Source organism: Dermacentor silvarum, chromosome 4, assembly GCF_013339745.2.
Source record: "Dermacentor silvarum isolate Dsil-2018 chromosome 4, BIME_Dsil_1.4, whole genome shotgun sequence".
In the NCBI taxonomy this organism is placed as follows: domain Eukaryota; kingdom Metazoa; phylum Arthropoda; class Arachnida; order Ixodida; family Ixodidae; genus Dermacentor; species Dermacentor silvarum.
In genome coordinates this window covers 73,155,395-73,172,895 of record NC_051157.2, presented here as the reverse complement: position 1 = coordinate 73,172,895, position 17,501 = coordinate 73,155,395, and the positions used below count along the sequence as shown (strand labels likewise).

General features: G+C 45.3%; 1 protein-coding gene across 2 annotated transcripts in view; it reads left to right on the top strand.

Annotated features, from left to right (window-relative positions):
• The window catches only part of LOC119450222 (putative helicase MOV-10), a 64,131-nt gene extending 47,069 nt beyond the window's left edge, over positions 1 to 17,062 (top strand). For both annotated transcript variants that reach the window (XM_037713606.2, XM_049665724.1), the window contains exons 15-19: positions 1,371 to 1,603; positions 5,715 to 5,879; positions 10,848 to 11,064; positions 14,183 to 14,323; positions 15,997 to 17,062. In XM_037713606.2, the coding sequence (XP_037569534.1) occupies positions 1,371 to 1,603; positions 5,715 to 5,879; positions 10,848 to 11,064; positions 14,183 to 14,323; positions 15,997 to 16,086 (846 nt within the window). In that variant the 3' untranslated portion in view covers positions 16,087 to 17,062. The remainder of the gene's footprint in view (positions 1 to 1,370; positions 1,604 to 5,714; positions 5,880 to 10,847; positions 11,065 to 14,182; positions 14,324 to 15,996) is intronic.
• The last annotated feature ends 439 nt before the right edge of the window (positions 17,063 to 17,501 follow it).

The following is a 17,501-nucleotide window of genomic DNA, read 5'->3' as shown; positions in this document are numbered from 1 at the left end:
ATCGCAAAAGGAGCAGAAAAGGTACCTTCAAGTATTTCTAAAGCAGTACACAACCGTAGTGATGCTGGGCGCCGTATTTACTCGAATCTAACGCACACTTCTTTTTCCGATAAAACGGGTCTAAAAATTGCCTGCACTTTAGAATTAAGTACGACCCTAAATTTGCGCTACCATATCGCCATCGGCATTTCAATATGGCCGCCTCCTACACACTTCGAGCCTAGCTCCCGTAGCTTCGACCATGCACTGTAGTACGTGTGCTTAGGCATTAGTCTACCAATTTATTTAAACAGCGAATGTTTACAAGTTTATACGGCCGATAAAACTACTATCCTTACTTCGTATAGCTGTCTGCTAATTTGCTGTCGCAATCAATGCTTCGCCTTTCGGGTGAAACTGGGACTTTTTTGTTCATCGCAACTTGAGTGTATTGGTAGTAAATCTTGAGCGATAGTTGTATTTCTATATGAAAGCATAAGGTGCGTGGTACTGTAAAGGATTTTTTTTCCCTCTCTTTTGGTCACGGAAAACAGGTGCACCGCGTTACAGTCGAGGGCACGTTAGAATCGAGTAATTACGGTATATTTTATTGATACCATAGAGCAATGCAGAGTGCGAGCAGATACCCGCCGGGGTGGCTCAGTCAGCTAAGGCGTTGCGCTGCTGAGCACGAGATCGCGGGATTGAATCCCGGCCGCGGCGGCCGCATTACGATGGAGGCGAAATGCAAAAACGCCCGTGTGCTTGCGTTGTAGTGCACGTTAAAGAACCCCAGGTGGTCAAAATTAATCCGGAGCCCTCCACTACGGCGTGCCTCATAATCAGAACTGGTTTTGGCACGTAAAACCCCAGAAAGAAAGAAGAAAAGTGCGAGCAGATATTTAGCATCGTGAAAAAGACGAGCATACAGTTACGCTAAGTCACTGGGAAATATCCTCCTTACAAAATGTCAAAGAAATGTAATGTGTTACAATCAAACATATTCTGAAGAATTTTTGAAAAAGGCAAAATCGGCCACAACGAAATGTTTGCAAAAGTGAGTCCTTGATGTTCATGAGGTCATTTGTAAATCTGTAAATAAAAGCCTAATGAAGTTGTCTGTGTGCAATTGCACTGTCAGTACTTAAAAAAATAGTCGTCATCGGGGGGGAGGGGGGGCTGATCTAACACCTGGTCAGAATATCTCCCGGCTTTCTGCTTAGTAGGTATGTTGTTACAGTGAAGTTTCATCTGACATGCAAATACTTTCGTTATATCTAATATTCATCACATGTTGATATCAGTGAGAAAACTATTATATTTACTTTGTTATATCAGTGTTTGTTATATTGAGGTTCAACTGTATAAGGCTTTTGGTGGTTCGATCGCAGGCAGGACAAGCAACTGAGCCTGAGACCTTAGTAGTGATGGGCTTGGTGTGCCTGGCTGGAGGAAGCCTCATTCTAGGTGGAGACCCCATGCAGCTGGGGCCGGTGGTACGGTCACGGCTGGCAGTCAAGGGAGGCCTCGGGGAATCCCTGCTTCACCGACTCCTCCTCGGCAGCAGTGGCATGAGCCAACCAAAGCAGCTGAATTGTCTGCCTCTCACACGGCTCAGAAACAGGTATGCAGACTTGTTGGAATACGGTTCATGAGCGGGGCCAAGTGTCCCCTATCAAATATCTTCTTCCTTCAATGCCTTGCACTGCGAAGGCTATGGCAGAAGCGTCACGGTGACATCCGAGACGTCACCGTGTCGCGCAGTTCAAATTTCTGATTTTGTGCCTAGGCCACGCTAAATGTAAGCCAAACGCGGCTGTCGTCAGAGAGCCGCAGTGTGCTTAGCCAGTGGACTCGTGGCGGCACCCCGCGGCGTCCGCGGTGTAGCCAATCGCAGCGACCAATAGCAGCCGCGTATTGGAGTGTGCTTTATTACGTAATAAAGCACACTGAAAAGAGCGAGGATCATGGGGTTTTTGAAATGAGAGCATTTGAGAAAAAGGTGACTTCGCGCTCTGCTTGCAAGCTCCACGGACCACGTACGACAGCAGAACTTGGATAATATGTTCACAACAGCGTATGCTACTCGCGGACTATGTTATTTCACCAAGCCCGAGGGGTGGGTCAGGGCCCCTTTAGTGATCTGCTGGTGGGGCTTGTTTGCAAGCTCATGGCAATACTTGTGGCTGCCATCCTGAATTCAAAGACATGGGCACTCTTTCATGACTAATGGCAAAACATTTCATGGCAACGTAGGCATTCTCCAGTGCGTTAAGGAAAAGAGGCAAAGGAGGGTTCTTCAGGCGCTGAAGATGCTGGGGTTGGGGCTGGGCATGTGTGTGAGCGTGCCTTCTGTTCCTTGGACAGAAAAAAAGGCTTCTTTCTTCTTTTTCTGCGTTATTTTAAGAAAAAGCCATATATAGGGATTTTTAGGCATGCGCAATACACACAGTATTTATGCTAACTGTTTCTCTGGCATCTTCAAAGTTTTTTTCGTTTTTTCATCTCATTTTACATAATTTTAAGCATTGCATGCTGTATTTTATGATTGGCTTTGCACATGCACCACGGTCTGCAGATGTAGGAACCTTTCATTAAAGCTTCAGTTTTATGCACTCGTGTGTCCCATTATATTCTTATACAGTGTAGATCGCTTATAACGTAAGTCGCCGGAGTCGCGAATATCCGCACTATAAGCGGTACCGCACTATAACCAAAGCAACAATTTTCAAGACCTGCACATATGCAAAACATGTGCACCGAGCCGCTACACGTATGCGACAGTCGAGGAATGCGGCTAGAACGTTTGCATTCAATTTACAGTCGAATCTCGTTAATTCGAACCAAATCACGCGGCGGTGCCTCCGACCGGCATTGCTCGGCACCGCCATAGAGTAAATGCATAGGAGAGAACACTCAATGTTGCGCGCGAACAAAACAACAAAAAAAAGAAAGAAAGAAAGAAAAACACGGCGGAAATTTCACCCTCTCTCAAATGGCAAGGTCGCCGATTCTGCATTGCGCCGGAACATGCGTGTACGTGCCAACGTCTCAGCCACGCTACTGTAGCCGCGCGTAGAAAATGGCAGTGAACCCTTCTTTCTCCTTTATGCTTCCTGTACTTTCTAGTCACGTGTTGACCTTGCACGCTGCGGCTACGGCCCAGAGGGAAGCAGCGGCGCTGTCTCAGGCCGGCCAACGAAACTGCCCACGCCAGCAAACGCCCGCGTCCCGATAACGGCAGAAAACAAACCTTCGGGGAGCTGGCGCCGGGCCGGCTGGAGCGGCGGCACCTACACGGCGGCGGGGGGCGCACGGTGACAGTTGAAAGTGAGGGAGCTACGAGGGAGGGCGAGGGGAGCCACCGAAGCGGCGGAGTTGCCGAGGCAAAATCCGCTTCCCTGCCGCCCTCCCCTCTCACATTCCACGGTCTCCGCGTGCGCCCTTCGCCATGCTGTGCCGGCGCCGCCCGCTCCCTGAAGTTTCGTTTACTGCCGTTATCGTGAAGCGAGCGTTGGCCGGCGTTGGCAGTTTCGCGGCCCTCGCTCGCTATGTGCGCCGTGATATTTCACGACTCGCACTCAAGATTACGGTTTCAGCCTCACTGGCTGTTCGTTCGCACCACGTGCCCTTCTCCTCCACTTCGTCTCTCTTTCTTCCTCGAGCACTCCTTGGGGCGCCCGTTTGAGGGGAGCGTTCACCGTCTCCGCTGACTTCGGTACTCCCAGGCAGCCGCACTGTAACCGGTATTTCGTTTCCCGCAACTGCACTATAAGCGATACGTGTATACATGAAGTGCTATGGGAAAATTAACGGGAGTCTGAAAAGACCGCACTATATCCGGTCCTGCACTATAAGCAGTTACGTTGTGAGTGGTCTATACTGTAGTTCATTGTGTTTTATGCTGTATTCACTTTTGACAGAATTGACCTTCTGGAAAGAGAAAGCCAAGGGAGATGTGCAGACGCAAGCACTAGTGCTAACAACATTATTTGTTCAAATATGTGTACAGTAGAACCTCATTGATACGATTCTGTTATGTACGATTCCTCGATATCGGCGTTTGCCATCGAGAACAAGAAATGACCCAATACTTCAATACTTCTTCTTCTTTACCAGTTCATACGGTCCCGGAAAACAAAATCTTCTGGCACCGATGTTCTGTATGTTGCCAAACTGCGATCATACAATACGTTTCCGGTCGTTATATCCCATGTAAACAAGAAAAGTTACGAGGTGCACACGATCGGGAACAGTAGCTGACCGCCGCTAGCAGCTTCCCTCCAATACTCGCCCGCCCGTCTCTCATGAAAACGTCGACATGCACTCAATTTCCTATTCTGGCAACAGCAAATCTCCTTCCGGGATGTCGTATGCCACATTCATAGCTATCGCTGCCAACCCTATTGCGATAAGCATCTTCACCTATCTGCTTCTCAGCACGTGAGGCGTAGTGTCATTAGAAGCATACTGCATGCATAGGCGGTAACCCAAACACGCCACCGTTCCCTGCTGCAGGTGGAGCTAAGTGAGCCTCATGTATTGCTCTGGCGGCATCGTAGGCATCATATTCCGGTGTTCACCAGCTTGATCTTGTTTTGGTTTCCCATCCCTGTCTTAAAAACTATGCAATAGCAAAACGACACGTGTAGGCGTCTCGTGCCGCAACAATTTGCTCCGAGTGGGCACATTAAAACTTCTCGCCAAAATGCGCCGCTCGGAGGAGCTGCCGACCCAGGTCAAATTTGAGAAGTGCAAACGTAAGCTTGTCGAAGCTGTAAAAACAACATTGTGCGGCTCGGGCCACTCAGGCCCCACCAGATTGGCACGTGTGAGTGACTTGTGCTGCAGTGATTCGTGCAACGCTTCGCATTATGTAGATGTAAACTACATTTGAGTCTGTCAAATTTTATTTTGGGACTTCGAATCGTACGTTTTTCCGGTTAGTACGTTTTTTTTTTCTCCCACTTTTTTTCCAGAACATATGAACAAGGTTCGACTGTAACTTGTTGGAGCAGATATTGCTTTAGTCAAGTGCTTGTGTTTTATTTTTGTGTCTGTACACTTTCCTTTCTGTCAATTCTCTTCATGCTTCTTCTCCAGCCTTCATGTCATCATAGCAGCGAGCCCAGTCTCCTATCCCATCAACAGCATGCCGCTTGTAGCAAACACTAAAAATGCCATTCTTCATTACATACTACAAATGCTTGGAACTGAAGATGCTCAGGTGTGGAATGTACTCACGTGTGTTTTGCACATACTTGGCTATTCATTTGAGGTGATGGTACTGGTCTCCAATATGGAAAGTTGAGGAGGCACATAGAGCAGAGGGAACATTTTAAAGAGTAAGAAGGTGTCAGTATTGTCTGAAGGAATAACAGTAGGCCAAGTTTAAAAGGTTTGATGTCAGGTCCAATATGTGAACAATCTATCTTTATTAACAACATTCAGAGAGTTCCAATTTTGGTGATTGGTGAGGAAGCATGATTCATTTTAACCGAGTTCGCTATCGCCAACTTTCCTTGTGTTTTATCAGTACACTTTCAGCTAGCTGTGAATTGAAAAGTTCTAGCAAAATATTTATATCTTTCAGGTTCTGACTCAGTGCTATTGTTCAATTCTATAAACTTGTATAATAGTAGCTTGCGAAAAGAGTTACATTGTTGCTATCGTGTCATTGTATTCTTATGCCAAAGTGTTTGAGTGAGTTGAAAGGTCAAACTTTTCGTATGCAGCTATCGTTGCACACAGTCCCTGCTGGAGCCATACTCCAAGCTCTTCTACGATAGCCAGCTTCTGAGCTGTGTGGGCAAACAAGATCGAGGTGCCCTGCCCGACTTCCCAGTGTTCTTTCACGGCGTGCGGGGCTGTGCACAGAAGGAAGGCAGCTGCCCTTCTTGGTGAGTGAAGCATGAATGTCCCAACATTGCCTTCTGTGGCTTGTTCACTTTTGATGCTGGCCAGCAGAGTTGCTAACTGGTACCTTTTGCACCAACTCTAAACTGTCTGAGCTTTGATCACCAACCCATGGCTCTTCTTGAGCCATCGCCACAGTGAGTACAAGTCAAAGGAAACAGGCCTTCTAAGCGCTCGTCCCGTGTTCTCCCTTGCTTATGTTTTTTTGGCGCTGTGTAAAATGAATGATCCGTACCAACTAGCTCGCGCTCAAACCCTTCCGAGTCATCTTCTAAGTGAAAGTGTTTATTTTCAACTCTGTTTTCACGGCTAGTTACAGACAATTTTGGGAATTTGGTTGCTGCACATAAGGGAAAATTAATGTTCCAAGACGCAACACAGCGCCTGTGTTGGGAGGGGCCGGGCTGGTTACAGTGTTGAATTGTTCTACAAAGCTTGGCCAAAGCTGCAAATGTACACTGTACCGCAAAAGACTGAGAGGCTTAGCTTAGCTCCCGTGTGGCTCAGTGCTATCAGGAATAGTTAGTTGCTCTCTATGAACACGCCCTAAGGGAGCATTGGCTGAAGTGAGATGTGTTGCCCACAAGCTCCCAGCTGATAGATGCAGTGCCAGTGGAGGAATGGTACTTCTCTCATGCCATGGAGAGGAGACCTTCTAGCTCCAAGAAAGATGGAAAAAGGTAGACACACTCATAGTTTCCTACGAAATATATACAGTTAAACCTGCTTATAGCGAACCTCCATATAACGAATTCCTGGATTTAACAAAGTTTTTCTATTCCCCACCGTTACTCTATAGAAGCACATGTAACGAAGTGGTAGCGGGAGACCCCCTCGATATAACGAATTTTCCCCTCCGACAACCTAGAGATTTCGCCCCAAATTTTGTCATTTTTGCGCAAGCAGCAACCGGAAGCACCTTCTCCGCCGCGACGGAATGCGAAGCAAGCGCACGTCTGTGTGCGTGCGTGTGCGAGGCAGGCCTGCATCCCTCGACCCGGCGATCTTGCCGCCGCGGGCGTGACCTTTCCCCCTCCCTTCATGCAATTCTCTGATCCTGCCGCTTGCTGCAGCTGGCCTAGCCCGCCAAGCCGGCACTCTCTCCTTTTCCAGTTGATGTTGCCGACGCGCTGGTACACGCTGTGACACATCACACTCTGTGAGCGCGGACACGCGCTGTCAAACACTGGCGGCATGTGGATGCGCCGCTGGAGAAGCGAGCGAAGTGACCTTCGTGCTGTTGTCTATCGCTTCAATGCAAACTGAGCGCCGAGAACACACAGCACGCACAAAGCTATGAGCCGCTGACCCACCTACACTGCGTAGACTCTGCCCCAACGCAGATCGCTTTCAAGATACGGCCTGCGCGACCGCGCGCCGCCGCGCAGTACGCAGTTGATGCCAGAGTACAGTACAACGCCGCCCCGCTATCCCTCCCCCCTCGCTCCCTCGCCGGTGCCTCAAGCGCAACAGAAGAAGGCGTGCTTCCTCTCCCTGCTTTTCTTGCACGTGCGAGCTTTAGACGCAGTCGTCGGCTCCCCTCGCACGTTTTCACTCGCACATACAGCATACGGCACTCGGCGACTGCGTTATGGCCCTTGAAATTTATACAGAATGTCTATGAACCAAAACCAATTTTAGGGCCACAACGCGTCATAGACACCATCTTTATATAGCAAATACTGATCTCAAGGGCCATACTTTTGCTGGCGGAAACCGAAAATACGTCATAGTTGTCGCCCCCGGCACTTTGAGCGACCAATGCCATCGTCAAGCCACCAAGCCAAGCAACATGAAAAGTCAAAATGGCCGCTCGGGCCGGCGCGGGGTGGCAGTTCGCAACGTATGATGCGGGAACAGTCCCACAGTTGCGACGCAACAGCAGGGTTACCAATGCATTGGGTTCTATGGGAGCTGTGCCGGGACTGGTCGAAAACGACGTAACAGCCGGGAAAACGCAGCCCCCGGGAACGTAACAGCGGGGTTCTACTGTAACACTATACGACGCTATGACGCCATCGTGACGCTCGCTCTTCGTCTCCGATGCCTCGCGCTTGTGCGAAATGACACGCGTCCACGCATCCGGTACCTGGTGTGACATTCCAAGGATGAGTGCTTCGACGAAAACGGAAAACGGGTGTGCGTTACAATTGAGGGTGCGTTAGAATCGAGTAAATACGGTAAGCGTTTCTTTTTCGAACATTCGTGCCGAACCTGCATATAACGAAATCCTCTTTATAACTAAGTTTTTCGGGAATTCTCAATTTCGTTATATTCAGGTTTAACTGTATGTACTTAGAGGGAACTCGGACCCTGTGATTGTTCAGTTGCCATAGGAATGATAAGGAGTGTGTAGATGCATTGGGGGGGGGGGGGGGGGGGGGGTCCATTCTTCGTGCTTGTTGCTTCAGATGTTCTTGTGACAATATTTATCTCACTTTAGTGTATTTTTATAAATGTAAAAAGGCAATAAGTTTCTGCGCAGATCTAGTACAACTCCTTCAGGTGCTGCGCGCTCAATTCTCCATGCAAAAGCACTGATCAAGATATAGATATTCAAAAGGTGTTGCATACATCTTGAAATGCATCTGATTGGACCTACGCTCCAAGCTGGAATAATTACTAGTACATATGTGTAAAATGTTTTAGAAGTTGGACAGCTGGATGTTTGTCCCCAGTGTCAGTATGCCGTCGTCTTGCAGGTGCACTTGTTTCAGTGTTTTTCACATAATTTATATCAGACACATTTTTAAAGGGGTTGTGTGGGTGTGCTCCAAGTTTATATTTTCACATCTGACGTTCCTAGAGACAGTTCTCGCATGGAGTCCACATTGTCCAAATTTGACAAAAGTGACTAAAGAAATGATGGTTCGTATTCTGTTCAGCACCTGTGTGCCTTTCATGATTCTTAAAGGGACAGACAACCGCTCAGAACATGAATTGAGATAACCCCGCGGATGGAAAGATCGTCCATCATATTGGCTAGAACGGGCCCTGTTTTTCTCATTAAACGTGGATTTATATTTTCAATTTTTCACTAAAAGTCGTGAAAAATGACCTTTGGCGCCCCATGCGGCAAAAACATGAACCTATTTAAGAGGTCTACCACGTGACCTTCTACCAGTGTATGCTGTTCCTGGTCTTTTTATTAATATTGAAATGCAGTAACATCCTTTTTATTATAAGTTTTTCTAACTTACAATGTGCAGATAAGCCTTCGTTTGTAGTGAGTAGAAAAGTGGCGCTGCCTTCGCCTTCGTTTTCGATGACTTGGCTTGGCTCATCTATCGACTGAATAACGACGACGGGGGCCAGCCAGCCATGACATAGGCATGTACTTGGGAAAAGAACGCAGTGCAGCTGTAAGAAAGGTCTGTACAGCAACGCAAACTTATTGTACCAGTCTATTTACGTTTAAAAGTGGCTGGAAAGTTGACAATATAGGTGTTTAACCACAGTTGCCTGTTCTCCAGTGAAAGCAGGACGATGGGCGACTTTCACAATTTGCGAGGCGGGCTATCGGCATCGCTATCACTTCTCAGCGTTGCCGGAGGAGGGACTCTTATTTTTTTTAAGGCTGCTCAGATCGAAAAATTCTGCTTACAAGATATCCATGCACTTTTGGAAGTAACCGCTACAGGTGTAAACACTACCGATGGTGAGCTTTTCGTTGCGCCATGAAAAACTGGGTCCATAAATATCGGTTGTCAGTCCCTTTAAGATCCAATAAATGTAGTGAAACAAAATTTTGCAGTAGGCAGAATTAACTGGCCCCTCAAGGGAATAAGCACTGCAAATAGTTGCGTTTATGATGCAATATATTGTTGAAAATGATCAATATGTAGTGCCACAGAGCCGTTTGAAGCCAGAAGAAGGAAGTTTAGGCAAATCTATGTATACTGCCCACCATTCTCCAGCTGGCTGCAGTTCTCATTGACACTGGTGTCACAGTTCCCTCTAGTAGTTTTTTGTAGTGTCTACCTAGATTCAGATAGACTTGGTAATCAAGAGGTTCGCGAGATGGCCAAGAGGTTTGGTCAAACACAGACTTCATTCATGTCTACTGATAGCTTGAGTGAGATAGAATCCAGTGCTTCAGCAAGAATATACGCTGGTCATATCTCCGCCTTCACTCGGGGGTATTACACAGGCAGTGGGATTACAACACCACTGTGAAAAAGTGTGAAACAATGATAGGCGGCATGCAGGAGTTAAGTAAATTGGAATCTGCTTTCAGGGGTGATACGCTCATGTAAGAATATGCAAAGTGAGTGAGCCTAGTACAGTTGTCTCCCATTAATTCAACCCTTGTGGGACCGCAAGTTTCGTTCAAATGATCCAAAAGGCCGAATTACCAAATGGCACCAAAATGAATGGATTCAAATCATTCTCATTGCTTGAAGCAGTCTGTCATCATCGATAGACTGCTTCAGTACAGTAATACAATAACTTTACATGTTGTCGGTCAGTGGCCCACCGATCTAAATACAATCGTTGGCACTGACAAGATCCTCAAAAGCGACATTGCCCAGGGCACAGTGCAATTCTTCATCATCACTGCAAGATAGGTTGCTGCTGTGACTGTCGTTGCCTACAGAATCATTATCGCCATTTGTCAAATGTCTTGTGTTTTCAATGTTTTAAATGTTTTAGTTACTGCTGCGCATGTGTGGGGGTGTCGATGGAGGTCGAATTAATCAAAGCGACATGCTTTCACATTCAAATTGAATGAGTTTTCCTTCAATGGCCCAATGTATGGTTTCTCGCTGGGACTTGCCAGTACGTTCAGATTAAGTGAAATGTCTATTAACTGAAGTCGAATTAACGAGAGTCGACTGTAGCAGAATTCTGTACTACTTCAAGAGCTTATAATAATTGGGAGCATGTATCACAAATCTTGTTTTGATCTGCACTGCATTGACTGACAGGACCGCTGTGGCATTCCTTAACAGGTTCAACCCATCAGAAGTGGTGCAAGTGACACGCTACCTTCAACGAGCGTTTGGCCCTTGGGGCCTGCTGCCCGAGCAAGTGGGCGTGGTCACGCCATATCGCAAGCAGGCACAGAAGCTGCGTTGCCTCATGGACTCCCTCGATCTGCCCCACTGCAAGCTTGGTTCGGCCGAGGAGTTTCAGGGACAGGAACGCAGCCTTATCATTGTCTCTACGGTTAGCAAAACTCCGCTTTTGACACTGCCACTCTTTATCGGTTTCAACAAAGGCGTATGCATGTGGTGTTGCACAGAGTAGTCAAAGTAGATATACGGTAGACAAATGTTAACAGATATTGAAATTTTTTTCTGACCGTATTGGAAACTTGTTCTGACGGAAGTTAGCTAGGTATCTCAATTTGTAAGAGGAGAATGGAGGCACTGTTTTGGTGCACCACTAAACGAGATGAGTAGAAACTGGGATGAACTTTTTGATGAGCCACTAATTTGAAATATTTTGAGAAAACGTCATCGGGAATTTCGCACAGAAGCCACAGCAACCTTGAGCCATTTGGTCCCTTCGGTTTACATTCTCTGGAGCAAAGGAGGAAGTCTGCACTGTATATGTAGGAAATTGCTTACAATCATCATATTCCTAAGGGAGAAAAAAATAACTTTCATGTTTATAGAGCAAGAAGTCTGCCTCATTTCACATCATGTGCAGCTCCACTACAATGTCACCATCACTCCTGCAATGCTGGTCGGTTGCCCACAGGCACAGATAGCTTTATTATCAGCTTAACACAGATATAAACAGATTGGCTGCCTTAGTGAAACATTTCCAAGGTGTAAAAGATACCGTCATAACCACTGTGGGGTCTCATTCGTACTCTCAGGACAAAGAAACGACAACACAGTAGAGCAAATAATCAAAAGGACATTTATTGCACCTTTCATACACCAGTCTAGCCAGCCAGAATTACTATCAATAGATCATGCTGATGGGCACTGATGAATTGAAGAAGCCCGACTCAGTGCGATTGGATATCGAGCGAACATGCTCGCCCCTATGCTGGATACCAGTGCCTAATCGTTCACGTGTACAGTCACGCGAACGGTGGCACGTTCGAGCGATCGAGTTCGTTTATCCCGGTGCCCCGCTTTGAAGCCTTTTTCGGGACGGTTCCGCAAGGCATGCGAGATGACCGCACACCCTGCCCACCCCAAGCCAAAGAGGAAAAGGTTACCCACTTTTGCACCCGAGTAATCCTGCTGTTAGGTGGCATTAGCAGCACAACACTCGTCGCATCTCTCGCACTATTCTGCAACTACAGCGACTGCCAGTGGCGCTTAGCTACGCAGGCAAGCCGTATTACAGGAGATGCGAGAGCCATGTTGGGAAAACAACATAAGGGGGCACAAGAGAGTCGAGCATTCCCACAACATGCTAGCCAACTACAGTTAAACCTGGATATAACGAAATCGACAAATTCCCGAAAAACTTCGTTATAAAGAGGATTTAGTTGTATGCAGGTTCGGCACGAAAATTCGAAAAAGAAACGCTTACCGTATTTACTCGATTCTAATGCGCACCCGTTTTCCGTGACCAAAAGAGAGGGTAAAAAAATCCTTTACAGTACTGCGCACCTGATGCTTTCATACAGAAATTCAACTATCGCTACATTTGGCAGCTACATCCTTCGTTTTTTGGCCTCCAGAAACGGAGTCCAAGATGGTCATTTTGTCCTCAAGAGTCAATATCTTGCGTTTCTTAGACGAAGCACTCATCCTTGGAATGTCCCACCAGGTACTGGATGCGTGATGCGTGTCGTTTTGCACAAGCGCGAGGCGTCGAAAACGAAAAGCGAGCGACACAATGGCGTCGTAGCATCGTATAGTGTCACCTAGTGTCAGATTAGTGAAGTGAAGCGCAGAGACTTGCGCAGTAACCAATGAGTGGCGCTGCCAGTGCGTTCAAAAAAATAATAATAATTTTTTTCCTTCGGCAACATCTACTGGAAAAGGAGAGTGCCGGCTTGGCAGGCTAGGCCAGCTCCAGCAAGCGGCGGGATCAGATTTGAATGAAGGGAGGGGGAAAGGTCACCCTGCGGCGGCAAGATCGCCGGGTCGAGGAATGCAGGCCCGCCTCGCACACGCACGCACACGTGCGCTCGCTCTCGCCTCACAGTCACCGTGAATTCGAGCGTGCCATGCGCGCCGCCGCTGCTTCGCATTCCGTCGCGGTGGAGAAGGTGCTTCCGGTTGCTGCTCGCGCAAAAATGACAAAATTTGGGGCGAAATCTCTAGGTTGTCGGTGGAGAAAATTAGTTATTTCAAGGGGGTCTCCCGCTGCCACTTCATTACGTATAAATCTCAAATACATGTGCTTCTATGGAGTAACGGCGGGGAATAGAAAAACTTCGTTATATCGAGGAATTCATTATATGGAGGTTCGTTGTAAGCAGGTTTAACTGTATTATTCCACCGCAAGCAGCAGGCTTACAAGCGCGCACGCACATGCACACACATATACACAAACAAACAAGCGTATGAACAAACAAAAATTGGACTGTGAAGGGTTTCATCGTCCAAAATTTCAGACGTCTTTATACGTTGGCTTTATGGGGCACGTGGCAATGCCACGAAGTCGTTTGAATTATCAGGAATGTCGGAAAAATTGGGCATCTTAAAAATCGGTCGTTGATTATAGTCTCCTTTTTCACTTCTGAAGCTGCGATGCACTTGGTGCGCGGTTTGAGCTGGTCGCATAAAAGGTGCTGTAATTATTTGTGGCACTCTCAAGTAACGAATGCTTCATTCTATAATTATCGAGCTGATGGCTACCTTTAAAAGCACGAAAAGCAGGACACAAAATGTTTATGGCAGTATTTTAAGGTAGTGTCTATATGCATTTTAAGGACTAGCTAAATTCTTTCACCCATTTTTGTGGTCATTTGTTGGCGATCGCTGGCGGTTCGACTTTTACCATAAATACAAAGGCACCGCTGCAAAGGGCGCACACTCTCGCGCAAATGAGTTCCGGAGCATTTTCGCCGCCAAATGAGATGCACATGTTGCCATGTGAAAGCTTTGAAGCGTCTGAAGGTTTAGGTGCTGTGGTGGAGCGCTCGCTCTCTACTACCACTGCAGTTGTGCTGGTTAATAACTGGGCTCTTTATGGAATTGCGTAATGAAACAACAACGCTTCCTAAATATTCTCACTGAAATAAATATACACGTTCAAGTGCATCATTCTTTTGTTAAAGCAATTAGCTTTCTAGAAGCGTTCGGCTATCTGTTTACATTGACTATTATCGTCGATGGTTTCTTCACAATTCTTTCTCTGCCCCCGTCAGGTTCGAGGGAGTGAGGCAATGTCGGCAAACAGCAGCATCCAAAACCTGGATTTCATCTTCTGTGCCAGGCGCTTCAATGTGGCCATCAGTCGAGCCAGTGCCATGCTTGTGGTTGTGGGCAACCCTGATGTGCTCACACTGGTAAGATGACCCTGCAAAGAGGTGCTGTACACCTTTCAAAGCCAAATTGAGCAGCGTGCTCTTGTGCCGTAACGTAACATTATGCTGGGTGCGTTTTTTTAACATTAACAGAATTTTTAAAAATCGCAGCGTATACAGTCAAACCTCGATATAACGGTTGTAATTGCAGCGAAAAACTTGGTTATATTGAGAATTTTGTTATATAAAGCTTTCGTTAATTCAATAGGACTAAGATGAGAAAATAAAAATACTTTGTTACATCGCGAATTTCGTTATATCGAGGTTTGACTATAACGCAAGTTTACTCATTGAGCTTGTTTATTCGAAGAGGCAGACATTGCTTACTCTGGAAATCAAAATACATAATTGACTAACTTAATTTCACTAATCAGCTTTCTAACTTTAGCGAAAACATTGCAATATACGAATTGAAGCCAGTGATTTCACATCCACTTGGAACAAATTTGGAACTAGCACCATTTTTTTTTAGATGGGGGCTGTCAAACATGTGGTAGATATCACTGTTGTTCTATTTATTTTTTAGCAAAACGTCTTTTTATGCATGAAGCTAAAAAATTACTGGAACACCAATGCATTTCGTCGCAAACTTTGGGAATGCATAACTCGAAACTGGCGTCATCCTCGGAATTTGTACTAAGTGGATATGGCTTTCATTGTCACCAGCTACAATTAGTAAATTATAATATGTGCTGTAATGTAATTAGTAGTTTAAGAGTTAATGAGCAACACTTTGTTAATTAGTCAAACAATTTGATTTCTTGTGTTATTATCTGCTTCTGAGAGTCTGCTTCTGAGAGTAATCTTGCTTAAGAAATAGAATTGGGCTACATGCCACGGGTGATTTAAAAAACTTCTGTTAATGATATAAAAAAACACTGTGTATGTTGCAGTTACTGCAGAAGTAGTGAAACTGCCAGAGTGTATGGTATGTGTGTGTGCCTAGCTGCTGCTTTTGAGAAGTAACCCACCCCGGCAGCCATGGTATTATGTTGTGGGTGTGCGACTTTAAAAAATGCAAAGAACATAGTTTCAATATGTGAAGAGCACATTCAAATACGACCCCCACTCGTTTTGTGAAATGACAGTAGAGAATATCAGGAACACAAAATTGGGGATGACGTTGCATTTGGTGCAACACCCAATTGGCAGAGTTCTTGACTGTAGAGAAAACAAACATGGAAATGCTAGGCTGGTTTTCTGCAGAGCACTACTCGCAGGCGCCCTTAACGTAATGTGCACGGGCGCTTTCCAGCATGTCACGATTGCCTTTTATAAGCCCTACATCATCATGAGTAATGAAGTGATGCTGGTCATCACCGAGGTGGGACTATGTGATTACCTTTTTCGTTGCTTCTGCAGAGTTACCAAACAATTGTGGTGTCAGTTGTCACAGCTTTTACGACACATCAGCTTTTTATTGAATTATATACCACCTTTATCAAATTTTTTCACCTACTTGTACACGTGCCTCACGAGTTCACCGTGCTCGTGCACTTCTTTAAGACGAGGGTTTACTGTATTGTTACGAGTAATCTGCACTGGGTCCATATGCCAGGTAGCTTTACTGCATTGTGGTTATCATGTCAGCTTGCATCCCTAAGTGCTATGTACCTAATTGTAAAGGCTTCTTGTGATATTTTCTTTCTCTCCAGGATGCAAATTGGAAGTCTCTAATGGACTACTGCTCGTCACACAAGACTTGTTACGGTCTAGCTGCTGAACCAGTTGAAACACCACGTTGAAGTGCCGCAGACCAATGGCCTAATGAAATGTGCATTGCTGTGATAATTAAGTGATTCGAAGTGTAGCATGATTTTTGGTAGTCTTTAATACTAATATTATTCGTGTGTATGATAGTGATTCGTAGTGTAGCATGATTTTTGTTAGTCTTTAATAATATTATTTACGTGTATGATGGTAAGTGATTCGAAGTGTAGCATAATTTTTGTTAGTCTTTAATAATATTATTTGTGTGTATGATGGAAATCTGGGCCCGCAATCATTTTAATAAATGACATGCCACATAATCCACATCATCACCGTGTATCACATTGCCATTCTTTTACTGTTCCAGAATATATTTCCTTTGACGTGTTATATTCAAGTGAATATGTGGGGATTTAATTGTGACGATTTCTCGCTTCATAATGATAGTGTGCTTGCAGTTTAAGCACACCTTATAAGTATAGAAAATTGTAGACTTCTTTGATTGCTGCTTCAATAAGGCTTCGACTGGAGCTAGTTAGTATGACATCGTTCTGTTTAGAAGAAACTGCGCATGTGTGTCAGTTTCATTTATTTTGTCTGTTGTGTAACAGAATAGCGCAGTAAACAGAATGATTATTGCTTGTATAGTATGTTCAATATTGCTGATTTCAGCATCTCAGTTTTGTACTTTTTACACTAGTTTCCAGATGGATTGTTCTGTTTCCCTAATTGGGGGAAGTGTTCCCTTGAAAATCGCTGTGGACTGAAGACTGTAAGAGACGTTGAAAAGCTGTGCTCGCTTCTTTGCTGTGGCTCAAGAACATTGTGATCCAATTCATGGCAATGCAATGATAGAACTGGCAACTGTTTTGCAAGCATGATGTGTACCTGAGGTTTCCTGCACTATTTTATCAGTTGACATTCAACATTGCACGTTGAGCCATGCAATATATTTATTTTGTAATAGATAAGCTAGATTGTGAGAAATAAAAGTGGTTTTTATATCTCTAACCTGTTGCATAGACCCATGCTGTGGACTGTGTAAGATGGATTTCATGCATTAATTTCCATTTGCAACCAGTGATTGAATGTTAATTGTCTTGATGTTTGAAAGTACACATTTTGCATTTACATTATGCACATCTGTTGGCCATATGAATACATGGCCTCTGCAATATCATTCTTGTGCATTATTTTCATATGCAAAATGTATGTTGTGGCTATCACGACACTTTTTCTCTGTTACGCAAGGCAGTTGTGAATATGTGGGTGAAATAGTAGGTTTGAGTGAATATGTGGGTGAAATATGTAGTAGTCAAAGTGATAGTCATGGAAGACCAAAAGTGGCAAACAAAGACCAAGACAAATTAATTGTGGAGAAATTAAGAATGCTGCTTGGGGTGTAGCTTTTAAGAGAATTGAATGGTTTAGGTACCACTTTTTTCACAGG